Below are 23358 nucleotides of genomic sequence, written 5' to 3' on the forward strand. Positions count from 1 at the left end.
GGCGAACGGTTGTTTACAATTTTGGTACGAAATTCTAAGAAGGCATGCAATTGAAAGTGCACATGTCGTCAGTCGGATTCTCTATCGCAAGCTAGCCTTCAACTTGACACAACACATGTAAGCTGAAGCTGAATACAAGGAGAAATCATATGACACCAACCGGAACGCTGTACGACAAACGGCTTCGTCACAGTTTTGGCACGAATGTTGAGAAAACTGACGCCCCATGGAGATAGGCCAGCGGCGCGTATATATACATATATACAGGGTGTTTCATCTAAGACTTTCTGCAATTTTTAAAAATACGCTATTAAGGCGAAAGCCTTTAATGTCTCATCGTTGTAAGCAGCAGTTGTCGACAGAGAATGTCACGCTTTTCAGTTGGTCGAAACGGTCGTGACGTCACAGTGCGCCAATTTCAAACGGGGCCAATTGTACTTTGGCTAGTAACCATGCAACCAATTAAAGGGACCATATAGTGATGCTCCAAGTAAGTGGGACTGAGCTTAGTTAATTGCTTAATTACCCAATTAGCCTAATTAACTTCTCTAGTCAGGCCATATAAATAAATAAAACCTAGTAAGAAATTGGTCGAGCTCGGGAATCGAACCCCGGTCTTCGGAGTGCAAGACGAGCATGCTATCCACTCCGCCATGCCAGCTTTTTTTTTTTCTTTATTGCCGTCTGTGACATGAAAACAAAAATGTACAAATGATAAAAACATCAGCCTAATTCGGCTGACGTATCAGGGCTTAAAATCTTCTCAATGCGACCAGTTCATCAAAAACAGTAATCCATTCAGGTGGGTCAGCTTGTGCTCGGTACATTTCTCTCAAGCTCGCAACACTTTCAATAAAGTTTTCGCGCACCGAGCGAACGTTAACATCCGCGTGTCGCACTTGCATCCGTGTCCTCCAAAGGCTATGGAGGCCCAGAAGCATGATTAAATCATACGGTACTCCTGCTTCATTCTGAATTGGCAGGAATCTGATGCCGTAGGGGTCCAGGGGAAAATCTTTTTTGACTGTTCGTTGTAGCACATCCCAATAGAAAATGGGGTCCCAACAGTCCAGAAATACATGTTCTACTGTCTCAGGTTTTTTGCATAAGAGACAGTTTGTGGTCCATGGGACAAAAATCCCCTTTTCGTGCAGCCACGTTTTAACAGGAAGTGTATTCGAGTGCAATTTAAAGAAAAAAGATTTCGTAGATGGGTTCACAGGCATATTTTTAACTCTCTTTAATACATCGTGCCCTGGGCCTCCACGATAAGGTAACCGGTAGATTGGGGTCGGTAACATGGTGTCCACCAGATCCTTATACAGCTTTTGCTTTGATACTTTAGATAAGTAATCAAGGGAAAATCGCACATGGAGCAGCCTAAAAGAGAGTACAACTTCTCGCATGTACCCATTGACAGTGCCACACATATTCGCACAAGATGAGACGACAAATTCAGGAAGAAGTCTCTGCAACCGCACTTGGATAACAGTCATAAGAAAATTATCCCTTTGATTTCGGAGAAAGAAAAAACGCGAAACAACTTGACGCAGAAATAAATGCACAAGGCCGAGGCCTCCTTTTTTCACTGAAAGAAACAAATTGGTACGGCTGGTTCTCTCCCAGTTTGACGACCAAATAAAAACAGCAAACACTCGATGCATCTTTTGAATACTGGCCCGAGATGCGCACAGCACATTCATCAAATACCATATTTTGGATACAAGGAAAAGATTGCAGACGGAGGCTCGCGCAAACATTGATAACTGCCTCCCTTTCCAGGCATCTGCTTTCTCCCTCGCCCTTGACGTATCTTCATTCCAGTGTTCACTTGCATCGCGATAATGCACTAAGGGGACGCCGAGATATTGCGTCGGCAAAGACGACCATCGCATCCTGGAAAAGTGTTCAGGCATCGCTTCCCAGTCGCCATGCCAAAAGCCAGAGCTTTTGTCCCAGTTTATGAGACACCCCGTTTGTTTGCAGAATTTATCCACCGTGCTGATCACCTCAGTAATGCTGCCTCTGTCTGAACAGAATACCGCAATATCGTCCGCATAAGCAAGGATTTTGACGTGAGTCGACTGCAATCGAAAGCCCGTGATGCTCTCACTTTTGATGATAGCTAAGCACAGTGGCTCCAAGTAGGCGGCAAACAGCAGAGGCGATAGCGGGCATCCCTGCCTTACTGACGAATGAACTGCTATCCTGTCTGTGAGGTCACCATGCGCGTGGTGCAGTTTGCATATGCCATCTTAACACCTTCTGCAATAATACGGCCTACATTAGCGTGCTCCAAAATGCTGAAAATGACATCATGGGAAACGCGATCGAAGGCTTTCGCCAGATCTAGCTGCATCATAGCGATGCGGTCCCCGAGCACATCGCAACATTCCAGCACGGTCCGTGCGACGTGCACATTTGTGGCGATACTCCTACCTTTGATTCCGCAAGTCTGGTGCGGCCCAACCAATTTCGTAATTATGCTCTGCAATCTCTTTGCTAAAACCTTCATGTACAATTTATAGTCCACGTTGGTGAGGCTTATCGGGCGATAATTTCCCACCAACAACTTCTTTTCTGGGACATCTGATTTCGGAATCAGCACTATGTACGACGTGGTGAATGAGAGTGGCACTTGTTTTCTTTCGCAAGCTTCATCTAGAACTCGTAGCAGTAACTGAGCGACTGTGGGCTTAAATGCTTTGTAAAATTCGGCCCCTATTCCATCAGGTCCTGGAGCTTTTCCCGCTTGCAGGTCTTCGATTGCAGTCTCTGTTTCTTTTGCAGTTATGGGCTGCTCAAGACGCTCCTTCACTTCGTCCTGAAGTCTCGGCAGGAGAGGCAAAAAGTCAACCAGGAAGGCCTCATTCATGTCACGCGTATGTCCAAGAAGCTCAATGTACTGCTCTTCAAATAGCTGCTTGATTGTAAAAGCGTCATTCGTGACTTCATCTCCGTTCCTTATCTGCCTGATTTCGTTTTGGCAAGCATAACGCTTTTCGTCACACAAAGCTCGCTTCGTCGGCGTTTCACCAGCCCACAGTTTCTGTGTCCTTGCGCGTATAACGGCAGCTTTATACCTTTCAGTGTCTAAGCGTTCGAGCAGGCTTTTCACCTCCCTTAGGTCCTTAGAAAACTTCCCAGGCTCGGAGCTTTCCATGCCTATTAAAAATTGCAGTTGCTCGCGAGCTGCTTTTTCTTCCTGTTTTTCTTCGTATCGCTTCAAGCAACTTTTTTCAATGGCCCTTCTTTTTATCCACTCCTTGAAATCTTCCCACTGAACCGCAACAACGCTGGGTCGCTCCTCAAGCAGCTTCTGCATTTCATCCGCAATATCAGTTACGAATTCCTCGTCCTCTAGAAGCTTTACATTAAATTTCCAGAGATTCCAGTTAAATTGTGTTTTTCTTTGCTTTATGCCGAAACTTGCGATCACTAGGCAATGATCACTAAAAGCTACAGGTATAACTTTGCAACTCGTGCAAAGAGACACGAGATCAATGGATGCATAAATTCTATCCAACCTGGCATGACTATTACGCTGAAAATGAGTGAACTGAGGTCGATTCCCTTCGGTAAATATACTGCCAATATCCTCTAAGCTATTATCATAAGCCAGAGATTGAAGCAATTGAGCACTCTTGTCACGCACAGGCGTACCCTTCACTCGATCATTAGCGGCACACACACAATTAAAATCTCCCAACAGCAACAACACTCGGTCGCAAACAAGGCAGGGCTCCAAACGGGTAAAGAGATCAAAACGCTCAGATTCAACATTTGGAGCATACACACATATAATGCGCCAACATAAATTGGAAAAAGAAAAATCAACAACAATAAGTCGTCCACTAGGGCAAGAAAAAACCGACTCGACAGTGATGCCTAAATTATTTCGGACAAATAATACGCACCCAGCCGAGGTGCCAACGGAATGGCAAACACAAACGTTAAAGGCTGCACGAAAGGTGGACACCATGCGATCAGTGGATTCCTCACTTTCGATCTTAGTCTCTTGGACTGCAACTATGTCAAGCGCGTTTTCAGCAAGCAGGCGGTTAAGCTGGCACTGACGCCGTCGTGCACCAAGGCCTCTCACATTCAAAGTTGCTACATGTAAAGCTGTGTCTAGTTTCATCGCCATGCCCTATGAAAAGGAGACTTGAGTCCCACAGTACCCCTCATAGTCAGCCGAGCAGTCTTCTTAAACTCACTGTGCATGTACGGTGTCGCCTTTCCAGATATCCGCGTGCAGGCGTCGGGAACCCATGGGTAATTCCTTCGCCAGCAGATCCAGATCCGTGCACACAGTCTGATGGGTACCACTCCCCACCAAAAAAAAAAGACAACAAGGAAAAAAAAAGAAAAGCAAGAAAAAAAACAGCACAAATGCACATTGCAGAACTACGGAGGCGGTTTCCCCGCCTGCCTTGTCTCGGCCATGACGTTCGGCCGCGGCTTGAACATCGGACGCCGGATTCCCGGGGCCTTCGACGGCGGTTCGTCGCTGCCACCATCAAGATGCGTCTTTTCACCGGCGCTTTCCTCGCGGGAGCGTTTTCCAGCCGTTAGGGTGCCAGCCTCCTCAGTGAAGTCCGTGCCTTCGGTGTTGGCAGGTTCAGCGCTGTCCAGAGCTTCGGCCGCGGCTTCTGGCGCGCCCTTCGGCGCGCCATCGCCACTCTGTTGAAAGGCACTCTGAACTTGTACTACACTCGCCGGTACCTCACTTGACGTCGCCTTCTGCTTCGTCAAAACCGTAAGCGACGGCCCTTCCCTCGCTGCTGGTTGCCCGTCTGCACGGGCTGCATCTTCCGCATCAGCCTCGTCCATCAGCAACTCAGACTTGTCTACTCCTGTGCCGGGGCCGGTAATGCTCGCGTAAGTGCGGGCACACTGTCCGTCTTCATGGCCGAACCGTCGGCAGGTTCCGCAACGCGGGACTCGGCATTCCTTACGGATGTGCCCCGTACTCCGACAGCGTAGGCACAACGGTGGTCTGCCCGGTACAGCAACGAGCGCCAGCTCACCGCTAACATTCAGCTGGTGCGGCAGGTCGTCCAGCTTCACGCCAGCTCTCAACTTCAACGTGACGAGTCTAGTAGTCGAGCCTTTTTCTGACATACCACTCACGCGCCAGCGCTCGCGGGCAACTTCCGTCACTTTTCCGTACGGCGCAAAGGCAGCCCGAACATCCTCGTCTGGCACGTTGTGTAGCAGCCAGTGAAGTTTCAGTCGCACATCTTGGTTGGCCGGGTCAATCACCAAGCAGCGGCCTTTTTTCACTACCAGCTCACCGACATTAACAATCTTGGTCACCGCTTCAGCATCTTTGAAAGTGACGGCCCAGACGTGGCTCATCCGATACGCCCCCATAGCGATAACATCGGGGAGCAGCGACTGCTCTGCTAAAGCGTCGCGGAAATCTTCCACCCGGTACGGGCGGGCCCTGATATCGGCGTGCAAAAAAACCGTATTCAAAACGAACCGACCTGTAGGCAGTGCTGGCAAAACAACCTGGTAAGTATTTTCCTGTTGACTAGCCCTGTCACCGCGGCCTGACACGGCCGCTGAAGCCGCTCCATCGGAGCCCTGCATCCTGCGTCCGTTCACTGGCGTGGCCGGAAGCAGAATCCCTCCGCCATGCCAGCTCGATGGTTTGGAATGAACAAAGGCACGTCTAGTGAATACGGTGTCTTCGCTCACTGTCATCCTCCTCCCTTCCCGTCCGGCGAGGTTTAGGTGTCCATCGAGATATGAGAGAGAAATACATTTCCTTTCCTCAAAAACCAATTTACCGACGAGCGAGGCGTAGAACGGGCGAATGGGCGATGGCGTTCTATGGACTCCCTGGCAGCGTTGCAAGACGCTCTCGCGTTCCACTCTTAGAGGCGAAGCTTAACATCTTAACCACACATCAGTGACCACACTTTAGGACAAAAAAGTGCACCCCCCCCCCCCCCCCCTGAATTTTGATGGGTGTCCACCGAGATATGTGAGACAGTTACTGCGTAATTTTCTTTCCTCAAATACAATTTTCATTTTCTTCATTACGGGCCATCTTCGTCTTTCTTCTTTCACTCCCACTTCCTCCGTTCCTCTACGGTGCGGTTCAGGTGTCCACCGAGATGACAGAGATTTACTGCGCCATTTCCTTTCCTCAAAAACCGCTGCGTTGAAACGGCAAGGCATCGCGCCGAACAGGTGGTGGCGTTCCGTGGACTCCCTGGCAGCGCTACAACACGCTGTCGCGTTCCACTCCTAAGGCGAAGCTTAAGCTTAAGCTTAATTAGCAGTTAAATAGTATTCAGGCATTAATCAGTAATTAACCATTAATTAGTGATTTGTCATCACTTAGTAATTAGTACTCAATTACATGTGACGCCACCAGTGCCACGGAAGCACTGAAAGTGGTGCGGAAAACGCTTTCGCCTCTACGCACTTTAGACAGTCAAAGTGCCCCCTGAATTTTTTGAATTAGATGCGCGCTTTTCCTGGCATAGCATTGTCAGTGGTGTAGTACATAATAATGCAGCTAAGACGTGCTAACTAGCAGGCTGGTTAACCAATATTTAATAGTTAACTTTTAAACTATTACCGTTGGGCTCCTTAATTATTGAGAGGCATGTAGTCCACCATAAGTAATACCCATATTAGTGTTTAGAATTTCGAAAACGCAGTTACCCTTGGCGCTGTGGCCCAACAAATTTCGCCTACATCGCGCCAAAATACATGCGGTTTGAGAAGCTTGCAGGCAAAGCAACCTCTCCAGTGAACCTAACTCGTCGAAATAGCCAAAATTTGTTGGGCCACAGCGCCGAGGATAATAGCGTTCTCGAAATTCTAAAAACGGATATCGACATTACTTACGGTGGGCGACATGCCTCTCAATAATTAAGGAGCCCAACGGTAATAGTTTAAAAGTTAACTATTAAATATTGGTTAACCAGTCTGCTAGTTAGCACGTCTTAGCTGCATTATGATGTACTACACCACTGACAATGCTATGCCAGAAAAAGCGCGCATCTAATTCAAATAGCTTATTTTTAAAAATTGCAGAAAGTCTTAGATGAAACACCCTGTATATATATATAGACGAACTACATATGTAGGATTGTATGAAGTGGCTGTGCTCGGTTAGCTGGGTGCGTCACACGGCCACTTGATGACGTCACCCTTGTTATCACTGGGATGTTCTCTACCCTCTGCGAGTGCACACGCACACACGCCAGCGGCTTCTTTTTCTTTACTCCACCTCTCCTCGTTAGTATAGTGGCGATTCCACTTCCGGGCGCCGAAGCGAACGGACGTGTGATGACGGGCTCCGTTGGAGCGGCTACAGCGGCCATGTCTGGCCGCGGAAACAGGTTTATGTCAACTGATAGTGAGTACCAGGTTGTTCTGCCCAGTTTGCCTACAGGTCCGTTTGTTGTAAATACAGTTTTTTTGCACGCGGACGTAAGTGCTCGCCCGTACCGGGTAGAAGATTTCCGTGACGCCCTCGCTCAACAGTCGGTGCTCACCGAGGTTATCGCCTTGGGGGCGTACCGCATGAGCCATGTTTGGGCTGTCACGTTCAAGGACGCTGAAACGGCAAAGAAGCTAGCCAGCATTGGTGAATTGCAAGTGAAGAAGCAGCGCTGCCTCGTCATCGACCCGGCCAACAGGGACGTCCGCATGAAGGTGCACTGGCTTCTCCACAGTGTACCGGATGAGGACGTACGCCTCGCCTTCGCCCCGTTCGGCAAAGTCACTGAAGTTGCCCGCGAGCGTTGGCGGGTCCAAGGAGTGACCGACAAGGGCTCTACCACCAGGCTCGTGACACTGAAGCTGAATGCTGGAGTGCAAATTGACGATGTGCCCCATCAGCTAAGTGTTGCAGGTGAGCTGGCCCTCGTGGTTGTGCCGGGCAGGGCTCCGCTCTGCCTTCGCTGTCGCGGCACGGGTCATATTCGCCGCGAGTGCCGCATCCCACGGTGTGGTGCCTGCCGGCGCTTCGGACACGAAGACAGCCAGTGCGAGCGGACATATGCCAGCGTCACCGGACTGGGGAGCAAAGAGGATACGTCCGACTTGCTAATGGATGAAGCGGACGTCGAGGAGTTATCGTCGGCGGGAGGCAGACAAGCAGCGCATTTGCCAACGGCAACTCAGGCTCAACTGCAAACTACGCAGAAACCTGTCGTTGTGGCAAGCGCCGCGGAACAGCAACAACCACCTGCCCAGGACGTCGTGGCTACGCCGAAAGGCGTGGAAAAAAAGCAGCCTGAACCGCACGTGAGCGACGACCACACCGCGGCAGAGAACATGGACACGTCCCGTGAATCAACGAGTCCCGCAGCCGGGAAGCGGACGCATGAAGACACCATCAGCATGCTGCAGCAGCGGGACGAAAGCGGCGGGGACGAGCCGCCGCAGAAAACGCCAGGTAGGCGGGCGTCGTTCAAGCCGCGACCGAACATTCCGGTCGACTCTCGGCAGGCGGGTAAACCGCCTCCGTAGCTTTGTGTTGCCTTCGTCATAATGGGAACGGGGGGATTTCTAAGCTCTATGGCTGTGTCGATGTGCCGTTTTCTTTTCGGGTCGAGGCAAGGTGCTGTTGGCACCAAGCTTCTTCCTGCATGCCTCAGTGTATATTTTGTTGGCAGACTTGCGGTGTGTATATGGGCACACAGACCTGGAGAGCGAGAATTCTTTCCGGGGATGGGCACCATTCCATTGTGTTACCATGGCTCTTAATCTCGGGGAAATGCTACGCGTAGCAACGTTAAATGTCCGGGGGCTAGGTGCAAGAAGGCGACAGTGTCAGTTAAGCCGCCTTCTTCTTGATAAAGAATTACACTTAGTTGCCGTACAGGAGACGAAAATCGAAAGCCAAGAACTGACCGACCGAATGGTGTCCAATTTCCGTACTCATTTCGATGTATGCGTTTGTCATGCGAATGGTGGATCAGGTGGTTGCGCCCTTTTCATCCGTAATAAATTGGGGATCTGTGTACAGTCAGTGTTGTCATGCCAAAGTGGTCGCCTTTTAGTTGTTGATTTTGCTGTTTATGATTTATCTTTCCGTGTCATTTGTGTCTATGCACCCAACGTTGAGACCGAGCGTCGATCTTTCTTTGAACGTGTTGAAGCCTACCTTAACTGTCACAAAGTGTTGATATTGTTGGGCGACTTTAATTGCGTATGTACAATGGATGATCGCGCTAAACGCACACGAGTTCGGGACAAGAGCGCAGAAGTATTAAGTGCCCTGGTGCATGATTATGATTTAGAAGACATTGGTAGCGTATTTACGAATGGTACACGTCCTCAGTATACCCATTTTCAGCGTGACAGCCACGCGAGATTAGACAGACTATACGCATCACCCGAACTGGTTTCTTCATGTGCAGCATATGAAGTGCAACCAGTCCAGTTCAGTGACCACTGCTTGGTAACTGCAACGTTTGGAAGAAGGCAAAACAAAAGTCGCTTCAACTGGAACCTCTGGAAGTTTAACGTGAAGCTTTTGGAAGATGATGCATTTGTTAGCGCAGTAACGGAAGAATTAGAGAAGCTGCTCACACTGGAGCCAAACCAGTTCGGAGTTGAATGGGAAGAGTTTAAACAGAGAGTTAAAATAATAGCCATCGAAAGAAGCAGCATTATTAAGTTCAACCAGAAACAAAACGAAACAAAACTTCGCCAGGAACTAGAATTCTTGATAAGCATGGAAAACATTCAGCCCGGTAAATGTACTGAACAAATAAGGCGGGTGAAAACACAGCTCGAAACTATAGACACAGAAAGATACAAAGCGGCAATTGTACGAGCAAGATCCGAGAAGCTGTGGGCGGGAGAAACGCCAACAAAGCGCGCACTATCCGACGAAAAAAGATACGCATGTCGGAAAGAAATCCGGCAGCTTGCCAACGGAAACGAGATCACGACTGACCAAAAGGTTATCAAGACAGTGATGGCCGAGCATTTTCGGAACTTGATAGGACACCCACGTGATACGAAAGACAGCTTCCAGAAAGAATTTCTTCCCTTTATGCCACAGCTGGACGAAGAAGTACAGACGCAACTGGAAGAACCGATAACCGTCAGTGAAATAGAACGCGCAATAGATGACCTGTCCCTTGGTAAAGCACCCGGGCCTGACGGCCTAGGAGCTGCCTTTTATAAAGCCTTCAACTGTTCGGTTGCTCAGATTTTGCACAATGTCATCACTGAGGCATACGACAAAAAGCGAGTTCCTTTATCATTCACAACGTCGCACGTCGTGCTGATACCAAAGACTGACGATGAAGCAAAACGTCTCTTGCCAGGGTCTTATCGCCCGATAACCCTTGTCAATGTGGACTACAAAATATTTATGAAGGTTTTAGCGACACGACTTCAACGCGTTATAACAAAGTTGGTAGGGCCGCATCAGACTTGCGGCATCAAAGGCCGAAGCATTGCAACAAACGTGCATGTCGCGCGAACGGTCCTCGAGTGTTGTGACGCCTTTGACGAGCGCGTTGCGATGATGCAGCTTGATCTGGCCAAAGCCTTCGACCGTGTCTCGCACGAGGCTCTGCTCTGCATTTTAGAGCATTCTAACGTAGGCTGCGTTATCACTGAAGGCGTCAGAATGGCGTACACTGACTGCTCAACGCGAATCATCGTAAACGGCGAACTGACAGACAGCCTGAGCGTTCGCTCGTCGGTGAGGCAGGGATGCCCTCTTTCGCCCTTGCTGTTCGCGGCTTACCTAGAGCCGCTATGTTTGGCAATTGCAAACAATGAACGCATAACAGGATATAGAGTACGTGAGGCAGAAATAAAAATCTTGGCCTACGCGGATGATATCGCCGTATTATGCGCAAACAAAGAAAGCATTAAAGAAGCCACAGCTGTTGTTGAACAATTTTGCGAATACACCGGAGCCCAGATAAATTGGGACAAAAGTTATGGATTTTGGCATGGAGACTGGGACGCCACGCCGGAGCAATTTTGTCGCCTTCATTGGTCAACAGTTCCTAAACCATACCTCGGTGCGCCCCTGGAGTGTTATCGTGATCCTGAACAATACTGGACCGATCAAACAACGAAGGCAAAAGAAAAGGCTGATGCATGGCAGGGAAGACAGCTGTCAATGTTTTCCCGTGCGACTGTCTCCAATGTCTTCCTAATTTCAAAAATATGGTATGTGATGAACGTGTTGTGTGCATCGCGAACGAGCATACAAAAAATCCATCGGGTCCTCGCTATTTTCATTTGGTCCTCGACCTGGGAGAGATCTAGCCGAACTAATTTGTTTATCTCAGTCAAGTGCGGTGGGCTAGGTCTGGTTCACTTGTTTTTGCGGCAAGTCGTGTCACGATTTCTTTTCTTAAGGGATCAAAATGACCCCTTTCTCCGCACCGTGATGCAGGTGAGGCTACGTAGACTTCTGCCAGGATTCATTGTGACGTCATGTGAGAACACATGTGGCGCTGTGACTGGTTATCTGCGCGAAGTAGTGCTCGCGTTCAGGTTGTTAAACGTGCGGTTTTCACAAGACTACTTGTGCACTGTTAGTAGGAAGAAACTGTATAAGGACCTTGTTCACACCATGCTACCTGTACCGTTATACCGTTTACCACACCGTGGACGCCCTGGACAAAACGTACTCAAAAGAGTAAAGAAAATGCCAATATTACCTTCAGTTAAATCCTTTTTCTTTAAGCTACATACCAACACACTTCCAGTTAAGACCTGGCTTCAGGAAAAAGGCATCTTCATACCGTGGTCAACAAACTGCTTTTTATGCAAAAAGCCTGAAACCATAGAGCACGTATTCCTAGATTGCTGGGACCCGATTTTCCATTGGGACGTTCTCCAGCGCACATTAAAGAAACAGTTGCCTCTTGACCCATATGGAATACGATTCCTGCCGGTAGACGCTTCGGACGATATACCGTACGATCTTATCATGGTCCTGGGCCTCCACGCGCTGTGGAAAACGAGAATGCAGTTTGAACATGCCGAACCTGTCGTGCGTTCTGTCAGAGACCACTTTATCGAAAGTATCGTATGTCTCAGAGAAGTTTATCGAGCGCTCCCTGATCCACCAGAATGGATTGCTTGTCTGGATGCATTGGTGTCTCTGAAAAAATTTTAGTGTCATGTTAGCCCAAGTGTGGCTGATATGTTTTACGCCTTGTACCCTTTCATGTTGACTATAATCCTGGCAATAAAAAAAAAAAAAAAAAAAGTTAGTATAGTGGCCAGTATCCCCGCCTGTCACGCGGGAGACCGGGGTTCGATTCCCCGACGGGGAGCTTTTCTTTTTTTCCTCTCCATGCCTCACATTCACGGGCAGTAGACTTCTCTGCCATGGCCAACACCGGTGGCTCCCCTCTGCCACCTCTCCTCGTTAGTATAGTGGCCAGTATCCCCGCCTGTCACGCGGGAGACCGGGGTTCGATTCCCCGACGGGGAGCTCATCTTTTTTTCCTCTCCATGCCGTCACATTCACGGGCAGTAGACTTCTCTGCCATGGCCAACACCGGTGGCTCCCCTCTGCCACCTCTCCTCGTTAGTATAGTGGCCAGTATCCCCGCCTGTCACGCGGGAGACCGGGGTTCGATTCCCCGACGGGGAGCTCATCTTTTTTTCCTCTCCATGCCGTCACATTCACGGGCAGTAGACTTCTCTGCCATGGCCAACACCGGTGGCTCCCCTCTGCCACCTCTCCTCGTTAGTATAGTGGCCAGTATCCCCGCCTGTCACGCGGGAGACCGGGGTTCGATTCCCCGACGGGGAGCTCATCTTTTTTTCCTCTCCATGCCGTCACATTCACGGGCAGTAGACTTCTCTGCCATGGCCAACACCGGTGGCTCCCCTCTGCCACCTCTCCTCGTTAGTATAGTGGCCAGTATCCCCGCCTGTCACGCGGGAGACCGGGGTTCGATTCCCCGACGGGGAGCTCATCTTTTTTTCCTCTCCATGCCGTCACATTCACGGGCAGTAGACTTCTCTGCCATGGCCAACATCGGTGGCTCCCCTCTGCCACCTCTCCTCGTTAGTATAGTGGCCAGTATCCCCGCCTGTCACGCGGGAGACCGGGGTTCGATTCCCCGACGGAGAGCTTTTATTTCTTTTTCACTCCATGCCGGCACATTCACTGGCAGTAGAATACTCTGCCATGGCCAACACCGGTGGCTCCCCTCTGCCACCTCTCCTCGTTAGTATAGTGGCCAGTATCCCCGCCTGTCACGCGGGAGACCGGGGTTCGATTCCCCGACGGGGAGCTCATCTTTTTTTCCTCTCCATGCCGTCACATTCACGGGCAGTAGACTTCTCTGCCATGGCCAACACCGGTGGCTCCCCTCTGCCACCTCTCCTCGTTAGTATAGATTCCATTTCCGGCCACCGAGCGTGACGGACGTGTGTGTCATGGGCTCCGTAGGAGCGGCTTCAGCGGCCCAGCAGGGCCGCGGTAACAGGAATATTGCTTCAGACAATGAGTACGAAGTTGTTTTGCCTAGTTTGCCAACAGGGCGTTTTGTTTTGAACACAGTTTTTCTACACTGTGATGTTAGGGCCCGCCCGTATCGGGCAGAAGATTTTCGCGATGCGCTCGCCGAGTTATCGCTCCTGCCGGAAGTGATTGCCCTCGGAGCCTACCGCATGAGCCATGTGTGGGCGGTGACTTTCAAGGACGAAGATGCGGTGAAAAAGATTGTCGGCATGGGTGAGCTGCTGGTGAAAAAGTGCCGCTGTATCGTAATTGATCCTGCCAACCAGGACGTTCGCATGAAAGTGCATTGGTTGCTGCACAGCGTGCCCGACGACGACGTACGGTTTGCCTTCGAGCCGTACGGGAAGGTCACAGACGTCGGCCGAGAGCGGTGGCGGGTGCATGGCCTAGCAGATAAGGGCTCAACTACCAGACTGGTCACCTTGAAGTTGAAGCCGGGCGTAAAGTTGGACGACCTGCCGCACCAGGTGAGCGTCGCCGGAGAGTTGGCCCTCGTGGTCGTGCCAGGCAGGGCTCCGCTCTGCCTTCGGTGCCGTGGCACGGGCCACATTCGTCGCGACTGCCGCATCCCCAAGTGCAGTGCGTGCCGACGCTTCGGTCATGAGAGCAGCCAGTGCGAGCGGACGTATGCCAGCGTAACAGGACTGACAACCACCGACGACGCCTCAAACCTGCTCATGGACGAGGCGGACATGGAGGATGCAGCATCGGTGGCAAGTGCAAGAACGGAGGTAGCCGAAAATACGGTGATTCCACTGCCGCAGCAGGAGCAACCCGGAACCGAAGCGGTTACTGCAGAGCAGCATCAACCGCCTTCGCAGGATTCTTCGACAGCTGTGAGCGCCGAGCTGAAAACCTCAGTTGATTATGAAGCGGCTCCCAGCACCTCAGAACCCGAGGTTATGGACATCCTTAGCGCTTCAGCCAGCCTGCTGGCGGGGAAACGACCACACGACAAGACCCTTAGCGTTGGGACGAAGGAGGACGGCGGGGGCGGAGACGAGCCACCCACCAAAGCCCCAGGTATGCGGAGGTCTACCTTGAAGCCGCGACCGAACATTCCGGTCGATTCGCGGCAGGCGGGTAAACCGCCCCCGTAAATTTAGTTTGTCCAGCTAAGGTGGGTTGGGAGGGGTTTCCGTAAACGCCATGGCCCTCATCATGAGCGGTTCGTTTTTCGTGTTCGGGCTTGGAAAGAGGTGCCAAGTTTACTTGGACTGTCCTTTTTTGTTGGTTAGAGTTTCATTCTTTTTTTCCTGGCCTTCGACGCGCTTATCGCCACAGTATCATGACCACAGGCCCTTGGGCTATTGTAATGGGCACCATTCTACCGTGTAACCATGGCGGTTAATATCGAAAGAGCGCTACGGGTAGCGACGTTAAACGTACGGGGCCTTGGAGCAAGACGACGACAATGTCAGCTTAGTCGCCTTCTCTTAGACAATGACTTACATATAGTGGGAATCCAAGAGACAAAAATTGAGAGCCAGGAGCTCACCGACCGAATGGTGTCCAATTTTCGTGCTCATTTCGATGTGTGTATTTCTCACGCGATTGGTGGATCAGGTGGTTGCGCCATATTCATACGCAACAACTTTGGAATCTGCGTGCAGTCAGTATTTTCATGTGACAGTGGACGCCTCTTAATCGCTGATATCGTCTTTGGCGAATTGGAGTGTCGCGTCATCTGTGTATACGCGCCGAATATTGACATGGAACGGCGGGCATTCTTTGAAAGGCTTGAGGCGTACCTAAACTGTCAGAAAGTGATAATACTGCTAGGCGATTTTAACTGTGTTTGCAATGTTGATGACCGCGCAAAACATTCGCGTGTTCGTGACAAGAGTGCAGAATTTCTTAATACACTTGTGCACGAATATGACCTTGAAGACATTGGTAGCGTTTTCGCCAGCGGTAGTCGTCCGCAGTTTACACACTTCCAGCAAGACAGCCATGCAAGGTTAGACAGATTATATGTCTCTGCCGAATTGATACCGATGTGTAGCGAGTACGAAGTGAAACCCATCGCATACAGCGATCACTGCTTGGTAACGGCCGCCTTTGGAAAGACGCAGAGGAAACGAATCTTTAGCTGGGACTTGTGGAAAATGAATGCGCAGCTGTTGGATGACGAAGCTTTTGTCGACGCTGTAACGAAAGAACTGAAAAATTTGACTGCAAGCGAGCCAGAAAGTTACGCCATTCGTTGGGAAGATTTTAAGCAGAAAGTAAAAACAATGGCTATTGAAAGAAGTAGTGTCATTCGACGCAATCAGAAAGAAGCAGAGACAAAGCTTCGCCAGCAACTGCAGTTTTTTGTTAGTATGGAGAATGTCGAACCTGGTCTGTGTGTTAGAGGAATAAAGGAAGTGAAAACTGAACTTGAACGGATAGATTCGGAGAAGTACAAGGCGGCAGTAGTGAGATCAAGGTCCGAGAAGCTGTGGGCGGGAGAAATGCCAACCAAGCGGGCTCTCTCAGATGAAAAAAGATACGCATGTCAAAAAGAAATCCGCCAACTAGCTATAGGTGAAAACGTCACGTCTAACAGAAATGAAATTAAGCATGCGATTTCCGAGCACTTTAAAGAAATTCTAAGCCATCCACGGGACCTTAAAGATTTTTTCCAAAAAGAATTCCTTCCGTTGATGCCAAAGCTTGACGAAGAAGTAAGGACACAGCTAGAACAACCAATCACACCAAGTGAGATAGAATGCGCAATAAATGAGCTGGCAGTCGGGAAAGCACCTGGGCCGGATGGCTTAGGGGCCATTTTCTATAAAACCTTCCGGTCTGAGGTTGCCCAAGTTCTTTATCACGTTGTTAGCGAAGCGTATGACCGGAAAAGACTACCCTTGTCCTTCACAACCTCGCATATCGTGCTAATCCCGAAGAGTGATGATGCTCAGAAACGTTTGTTGCCAGGCTCATATCGCCCAATAACTCTTGCTAACGTCGACTATAAAATATTCACCAAAGTTCTAGCAAAGCGACTGCAAGGCGTTATTAAGAAGTTGGTTGGACCACACCAGACTTGTGGCATTAAAGGCCGCACTATCGCGACGAATGTGCACGTGGCTCGAAGCGTGCTCGAGTGTTGCGATGCGCTGGGCGATCACGTCGCGATGATGCAGCTTGACCTGGCAAAAGCCTTCGACCGTGTCTCGCACGAGGCATTGCTCTGCATACTTGAACACACAAATGTGGGCAGTGTGATTACGGAAGGCGTCACGATGGCGTACAAAAAATGTACAACGCGTATTATTGTTAACGGTGAGCTCACTGATAGCTTGTGCGTGCTCTCGTCGGTGAGGCAGGGATGCCCCCTTTCACCACTGCTGTTCGCCGCTTATCTTGAGCCACTCTGTCTGGCGATGGAACATAATGCGCGCATAACAGGTTACAGACTACAGGCTGCCGAAGTCAAAATTCTGGCGTACGCGGATGACATCGCGGTGTTCTGCGCCAGCAAAGATAGCATTAGAGAGGCAACTAATGTCGTCGAAAAGTTTTGTGATGCGACTGGAGCCCAGATAAACTGGGATAAAAGTCATGGCTTCTGGCATGGCGATTGGGTGGACACACCAGAAGCCTTTTGTCGGCTCACCTGGTCAATGGTGCCAACGCAGTACCTTGGTGTGCCTCTCGGAAATTATCGCGACCCTGAACCGTACTGGAGGGATCAAGCCTTGATGGCTAAAGAAAAGGCGAACGGGTGGCAAGGCAAGCAACTGTCGATGTTTTCTAGAGCCACTGTCTGCAACCTTTTTTTGATATCAAAAATCTGGTACGTCATGAATGTGTTGTGTGCGGCGAGGATGAGCATTCAAAAAATGCACCGGGTTTTTGCTATTTTTATTTGGGCCTCGACTTGGGAGCGGTCCAGTCGAACGAATTTGTTTTTGCCTGTAAAGAAAGGAGGTCTTGGCCTGGCTCACTTGTTTCTGCGACAAATTGTGGCACGCTTTGTTTTTTTACGGGATCAGAATGATATCTTCCTGCGCACAGTTATACAAGTAAGACTGTATAGACTTCTGCCTGGATTCGTAGTCTCGTCTGTGCAAAATATGTGCGGAAGGGTGACTGGATACCTGCATGAAGTTGTTTTATCGTATAGGCTGTTGAATGTACGTTTTTCCCAGCAGTACCTGTCAACCGTTACAAAGAAAAAACTCTACAGAGACCTTGTAGATGTCCTGCTCCCTGTACCTTTGTACCGTTCTCCACATCGCGGTGGCCCAGGACAGGACGTCCTAAAAAGAGTGAAGAAAATGCCTATACTACCCTCCGCCAAATCGTTCTTTTTCAAGTTACATACAAACACCCTCCCAGTTAAGACCTGGCTTCACGATAAAGGACTCTTCATTCCCTGGAACACTGACTGCTTTTTATGCAAGAAACCCGAAACAATAGAACACGTATTTCTAGACTGCTGGGACCCGATCTTTCATTGGGATGTACTCCAAAGAACTTTAAAAAAACAGTTACCCCTGGATCCGTACGGCATACGTTTCTTGCCTGTGAATCCCTCAGAGGAAATACCTTATGACCTCATTATGGTCCTGGGCCTCCACGCGGTGTGGAAAACACGAATGCAGTTTGAACACGCGGACTTGGTTGTTCGCCCGGTTCGCGAACATTTCATTGAGAGCGTTGTGCGCTTAAGAAATGTGTACAACGCACTGCCTGATCCACCACAATGGATAACTGTACTAGATGGATTAATGTCGCTCAAAAAATTTTAAAGTCGTGTCGGCCGAAGTGTGGCCGCCATGTTTTATTTCTTGTAACCTCTTGATTTGTACGTCAAAATCGGCAATAAAGAAAAAAAAAAAATCCTCGTTAGTATAGTGGCCAGTATCCCCGCCTGTCACGCGGGAGACCGGGGTTCGATTCCCCGACGGGGAGCTCATCTTTTTTTCCTCTCCATGCCGTCACATTCACGGGCAGTAGACTTCTCTGCCATGGCCAACACCGGTGGCTCCCCTCTGCCACCTCTCCTCGTTAGTATAGTGGCCAGTATCCCCGCCTGTCACGCGGGAGACCGGGGTTCGATTCCCCGACGGGGAGCTCATCTTTTTTTCCTCTCCATGCCGTCACATTCACGGGCAGTAGACTTCTCTGCCATGGCCAACATCGGTGGCTCCCCTCTGCCACCTCTCCTCGTTAGTATAGTGGCCAGTATCCCCGCCTGTCACGCGGGAGACCGGGGTTCGATTCCCCGACGGGGAGCTCATCTTTTTTTCCTCTCCATGCCGTCACATTCACGGGCAGTAGACTTCTCTGCCATGGCCAACATCGGTGGCTCCCCTCTGCCACCTCTCCTCGTTAGTATAGTGGCCAGTATCCCCGCCTGTCACGCGGGAGACCGGGGTTCGATTCCCCGACGGGGAGCTCATCTTTTTTTCCTCTCCATGCCGTCACATTCACGGGCAGTAGACTTCTCTGCCATGGCCAACACCGGTGGCTCCCCTCTGCCACCTCTCCTCGTTAGTATAGTGGCCAGTATCCCCGCCTGTCACGCGGGAGACCGGGGTTCGATTCCCCGACGGGGAGCTCATCTTTTTTTCCTCTCCATGCCGTCACATTCACGGGCAGTAGACTTCTCTGCCATGGCCAACATCGGTGGCTCCCCTCTGCCACCTCTCCTCGTTAGTATAGTGGCCAGTATCCCCGCCTGTCACGCGGGAGACCGGGGTTCGATTCCCCGACGGAGAGCTTTTATTTCTTTTTCACTCCATGCCGGCACATTCACTGGCAGTAGAATACTCTGCCATGGCCAACACCGGTGGCTCCCCTCTCCCATCTCTCCTCGTTAGTATAGCGATTCGACTTCCGGCCACCGAGCGTGACGGACGTGTGTATCATGGGCTCCCAAGGAGCGGATTTAGCGGCCCAGCCGGGCCGCGGTATCAGGAGTACGATCAAACCGAACGAGGACTACCAGCTGATTTTGCCGCATTTGCCAACAGGTTCGAGCGTTTTGCATACTGTTTTTTTGCATGGCGACGTCCAAGCCAGGCCATACCGTGTTGAAAACTTTCGTGACGCTCTTGAGCGTCTGTCACTCCTGCCGGAAGTGGTTGCCCTCGGGGCATATCAGATGAATCATGTTTGGGCCGTGACATTCTGCAATGAAGAAGGAAAAAACAAAATGCTACAGGCGGAGGCGTTCAACGTCAAGGACCACCGCTGTGTGGTCATTGACCCATGCAACCAGGGCGTCAGGCTGAAGCTGTTCTGGCTGCTACACGGCGTGAAAGATGACGACGTGAAGGCAGCTCTGGCGGCTTTTGGAAAAGTGACCGACATAACTCGGGACAAGTGGAGAGTCAAAGGCTGCGTCGACAAGTCGTCTACTACGCGCTCAGTGACATTGAAGCTGAAGGTGGGCGTTACCATCGAGGACTTACCGCACCAGCTGCGTGTTGGAGAGGACGTCGCACTCGTCCACGTTCCTGGCAGAGCTCCGCTCTGCCTCCGGTGCCGCGGCACCGGACACATACGTCGGGAGTGCCGTGTGCCACGTTGCGGGCTCTGTCGTCGCTTCGGCCACGACGACGCCCAGTGCGTGCGAACATATGCTACCGTAGCTGGTCCTGGTCGTAGGGATACTACTGAGGAGCATATTATGGACGAAGTCGACGCAGTAGAGGCGACCCGTGAGAGTCGGGAAGACGCAGTACCGAAAAGCATAGCCTCAGAAAAAGCAACGCTTCCCACGGAACATGAGGCTGCCAACTCAGAAGAACCGCCTGTGCCTGACACCAGAACTGAGGCGGACGCGGGAAAAGCAGATGATGCTGCGGTAGGTGCAGCTGAGACGGTTTTGGAATCGACCGACGAGAAGGACGTTGACACGGAGATGCCCGCGGCGTCAACTTTGCCAGCGAAGAGGACGCACGACGAAGCTGATAACAAGGCGACGAGCTACGACGGGACGGACCATGAGGAACCTCTTCCCAAAGCGCCTCCTGTTCGACGTGCGGCCTTCAAGCCCAAGCCGAACATCCCTCCTGATCGTAGGACTTCGTCGGGTGTCCCTCCGCCTTAGCGGAGGTGCCTTGCAGGGTCTTCGTGTTGGTAACCCGGTCTTCGATCGGGTTCAGTGCTGACACCGCCGCACTTTGCAAGCTGGAAGGATTTTTGATGAGGTGAGCTGCAAACCGATGTCACTTCCAGAGCGGCGAATCCCAACCATTTAGATGGCGTCTCAAATAACATCTTGCTTGCGTATTGCCACACTGAACGTGAGAGGTCTTTCTGCGCGAAGGAGGCAAAATCAGCTTAAACGTCTCTTGTTCGAAAACGAAATCGATCTGTTGGCTGTTCAAGAGACAAAAATTGAAAGCGAAGAGTTGACAGATGCGATGGCAGAAATTTACCGTGCACAGTTCAGTGTTTGCGTGTGCCATGCAGAAGGAAAGTCGGGAGGGTGTCTGATTTTAACTCGAAACGGCAAAGTCGCTGTGGAAACTGTATTTTCCTGTGAAAGTGGCCGGATTGTAGCATGCGATTTTTACTTTTCTGGTGTAGAGTGGAGAGCTGTGTGTGTATATGCACCTAATAGAATTCCCGAACGAGATGCCTTTTTTCGCCGTGTTCAACCTTTCCTGCTGACAGAAAAGCGTGTACTATTGCTTGGAGATTTCAACTGCGTGTGTAGACCTGAAGATAGAACAAGCAACAAAACCCTGCAGGACACGAGTGCCGAGCTCCTGTCTGAGATGATTAATGAAGCAGAATTGGAAGACATTGGCATTATAATGCAAGATTCAGAAAAAGCACAGTACACGCATTTCCAAGGCGTTAGTCACGCAAGGCTGGACAGAATTTATGTTCCTTCTGAGGTTGTGCCCTTGTGTTCCCAGTACCAGACTGTGCACGTCAGCTTCAGTGATCATTCTTTAGTCGTGATCACACTTGGGGAGAGGAAAAGGACTGTCAAGTTTAGCTGGGAATTATGGAAATTTAATGACTCATTGTTGGAGGATGAGGAGTTTAGCAAGAAATTAAAAGACTCAATCAAAAGCTTGTTAGAAAAAGAGACAGACTTTATACAAACATGGGAACAATTTAAATGCGACGTGAAAGTGGCCGCTATAGAAAGAGCATGTGTTTTAAAGCGTAAAGAAAAACAGCAAGAAAAGGAACTTCGTACCGAGCTTGATTTCATGCTCAGCATGGAAGGCGTCAAGCCGGGGTTGTACAGACAAGAAATAAGAGAGACCAATACTAAGCTTGAACTAATAGATGAAACGAAATATCGAGGTGCTGTGACAAGGGCGCGCAGCGAAAGATTTTGGCTTGGGGAGACGCCCACAAAAAGGGCGCTCAGCGACGAAAAACAGTATGCAGTTTCGAAAGAGATAAAGGAAATTTGTTATCGCAATGACGTAACTTCCGAATCTGAGGTGATTGAAAGGGCGTTTCTGGAATATTACCAAAACTTGTTCAGCCTTAAAACGCCTGATGTTGAACATTACAAAACTGCATTCCTGTCGCTAATGCCAAGAGTCGAGGAGGACCTGGCGCAGATACTTGAGGAGCCCATAACGGCAGCAGAAATCGAAGCTGCAATACAGCAGCTGAGCTTGAACAAGTCACCTGGGCCGGACGGCCTCGGTGCCGCACTTTACAAGGCTTTGAAAACAGAAGTGGCAATAGCATTACAGCGCGTAATAAGCGAGTGTTACGAAAGAAAGTTAACTCCGCCGTTTTTTCGAACTTCCCACGTGGTGTTGATCCCAAAATCGGACGACCCTAGTAGGTTGCAGTCAGTTGAGTGTTACCGCCCAATAAGCTTAACTAACGTAGACTACAAAATTTATATGAAAGTTCTAGCCGGACGACTCCAAACAGTAATTAAAACCCTTGTTGGCCCAAACCAGACCTGCGGCATAAAAGACAGATCCATTTTTAGTAACATACACGTAGCTAGGAGTGTCCTTGAATGCTGTGATGCAACGGAGGGTCGTGTCGCCATGATGCAACTGGACCTGCATAAGGCGTTTGATAAAGTTGTGCATGAAATTTTGTTCGTGCTTTTGGAACATGTGAATGTGGGATGTATCATCACTGATGGCGTGAAAATGGTTTATGATGGCTGTACATCAAGGTTCATAATTAATAACCGCCTGAGTAATAGTATTCCTGTCTTGTCGTCAGTGAGGCACGGTTGCCCTCTTTCTCTACTGCTTTTTGCCCTTTACCTGGCGCCCTTTTGTTTAAAGCTGTTAACTGCGCAAAACATTCGAGGTTACGCCTTTTGTCATACTGAAGTGAAGGTATTGGCATATGCAGGTGATATAGCAGTGTTCTGCAGAGACCAGGAAAGCGTGCAAGAAGTGGTGAGAGAAGCCGTAAATTTTTGTGATGCAAGTGGCTGTACGATAAGCTGGCAGAAATGTTTTGGTTTTTGGCATGGAAAGTGGCAGGCCACGCCAGAAGTATTCTGTCGAATGAAGTGGGTAGACACGCCAGGAAAGTACCTCGGCGTGCCGCTAACCAACTACAGAGAAAGCAAAGAATATTGGGCCCATGAAACCGAATGAGTCAAAGCTCAGACAAGCAAATGGGGCGGTCACAACTTTTCCATGTTTGCAAGAGCTACGGTGTGCAACATGTTTTTAGTAGCGAGGATTTTTTTACGTTCTGCAAGCGTTAACTTTGCCAAGGACTTCAGTGCAAAGGTTGCACAGAGTGTTTGCAACATTTATTTGGGCGTCAACATGGGAACGTACCAGCCGATGCAATCTGTTCCACAAGGTGCGGAACGGGGGGCTAGGGTTATCAAATTTATTTCTGAGACAGATAGTCACTAGATTCTTTTTCTTGCGTCAAGATAATGATTTTCTGCGAAC

The 23358-nt window shown here is 50.0% G+C and overlaps 3 protein-coding genes and 10 non-coding genes across 13 annotated transcripts; 12 read left to right on the forward strand and 1 right to left on the reverse strand.

The window, feature by feature from the left end:
• Positions 1-745: 745 nt before the first annotated feature.
• On the reverse strand, positions 746-4643 carry LOC149346902 (uncharacterized). Its single transcript, XM_089585466.1, has one exon. It carries the CDS (start codon positions 1914-1916, stop codon positions 753-755), a length of 1164 nt encoding a protein of 387 aa, XP_089441592.1. The 5' UTR covers positions 1917-4643; the 3' UTR covers positions 746-752.
• A 2638-nt stretch (positions 4644-7281) lies between these two features.
• On the forward strand, positions 7282-8873 carry LOC149346903 (uncharacterized). Its single transcript, XM_089585467.1, has one exon. It carries the CDS (start codon positions 7315-7317, stop codon positions 8500-8502), a length of 1188 nt encoding a protein of 395 aa, XP_089441593.1. The 5' UTR covers positions 7282-7314; the 3' UTR covers positions 8503-8873.
• Positions 8874-12382: 3509 nt separating this feature from the next.
• TRNAD-GUC (transfer RNA aspartic acid (anticodon GUC)) lies at positions 12383-12454 on the forward strand. Its single transcript has one exon. It is a non-coding gene; the product is annotated as a tRNA-Asp (tRNA).
• A 90-nt stretch (positions 12455-12544) lies between these two features.
• On the forward strand, positions 12545-12616 carry TRNAD-GUC (transfer RNA aspartic acid (anticodon GUC)). The gene has a single exon. It is a non-coding gene; the product is annotated as a tRNA-Asp (tRNA).
• A 90-nt stretch (positions 12617-12706) lies between these two features.
• On the forward strand, positions 12707-12778 carry TRNAD-GUC (transfer RNA aspartic acid (anticodon GUC)). The gene has a single exon. It is a non-coding gene; the product is annotated as a tRNA-Asp (tRNA).
• A 90-nt stretch (positions 12779-12868) lies between these two features.
• TRNAD-GUC (transfer RNA aspartic acid (anticodon GUC)) lies at positions 12869-12940 on the forward strand. The gene has a single exon. It is a non-coding gene; the product is annotated as a tRNA-Asp (tRNA).
• A 253-nt stretch (positions 12941-13193) lies between these two features.
• On the forward strand, positions 13194-13265 carry TRNAD-GUC (transfer RNA aspartic acid (anticodon GUC)). Its single transcript has one exon. It is a non-coding gene; the product is annotated as a tRNA-Asp (tRNA).
• A 145-nt stretch (positions 13266-13410) lies between these two features.
• On the forward strand, positions 13411-14595 carry LOC149346909 (uncharacterized). Its single transcript, XM_089585468.1, has one exon. It carries the CDS (start codon positions 13411-13413, stop codon positions 14593-14595), a length of 1185 nt encoding a protein of 394 aa, XP_089441594.1.
• A 3736-nt stretch (positions 14596-18331) lies between these two features.
• On the forward strand, positions 18332-18403 carry TRNAD-GUC (transfer RNA aspartic acid (anticodon GUC)). The gene has a single exon. It is a non-coding gene; the product is annotated as a tRNA-Asp (tRNA).
• A 90-nt stretch (positions 18404-18493) lies between these two features.
• Positions 18494-18565, forward strand: TRNAD-GUC (transfer RNA aspartic acid (anticodon GUC)). The gene has a single exon. It is a non-coding gene; the product is annotated as a tRNA-Asp (tRNA).
• A 90-nt stretch (positions 18566-18655) lies between these two features.
• Positions 18656-18727, forward strand: TRNAD-GUC (transfer RNA aspartic acid (anticodon GUC)). Its single transcript has one exon. It is a non-coding gene; the product is annotated as a tRNA-Asp (tRNA).
• Positions 18728-18817: 90 nt separating this feature from the next.
• Positions 18818-18889, forward strand: TRNAD-GUC (transfer RNA aspartic acid (anticodon GUC)). The gene has a single exon. It is a non-coding gene; the product is annotated as a tRNA-Asp (tRNA).
• A 90-nt stretch (positions 18890-18979) lies between these two features.
• On the forward strand, positions 18980-19051 carry TRNAD-GUC (transfer RNA aspartic acid (anticodon GUC)). Its single transcript has one exon. It is a non-coding gene; the product is annotated as a tRNA-Asp (tRNA).
• Positions 19052-23358: the final 4307 nt, after the last annotated feature.

Source organism: Amblyomma mixtum, chromosome 4, assembly GCF_055824585.1.
Source record: "Amblyomma mixtum isolate Tamu chromosome 4, ASM5582458v1, whole genome shotgun sequence".
Classification (NCBI taxonomy): Eukaryota; Metazoa; Arthropoda; class Arachnida; order Ixodida; family Ixodidae; genus Amblyomma; species Amblyomma mixtum.

Excerpts from the sequence above, each read along its gene's own strand:
- LOC149346902 (XM_089585466.1), bottom strand. The coding sequence starts at position 1,916 with ATGCCTGAACACTTTTCCAGGATGCGATGGTCGTCTTTGCCGACGCAA.
- LOC149346903 (XM_089585467.1), top strand. The coding sequence starts at position 7,315 with ATGACGGGCTCCGTTGGAGCGGCTACAGCGGCCATGTCTGGCCGCGGA.
- LOC149346909 (XM_089585468.1), top strand. The coding sequence starts at position 13,411 with ATGGGCTCCGTAGGAGCGGCTTCAGCGGCCCAGCAGGGCCGCGGTAAC.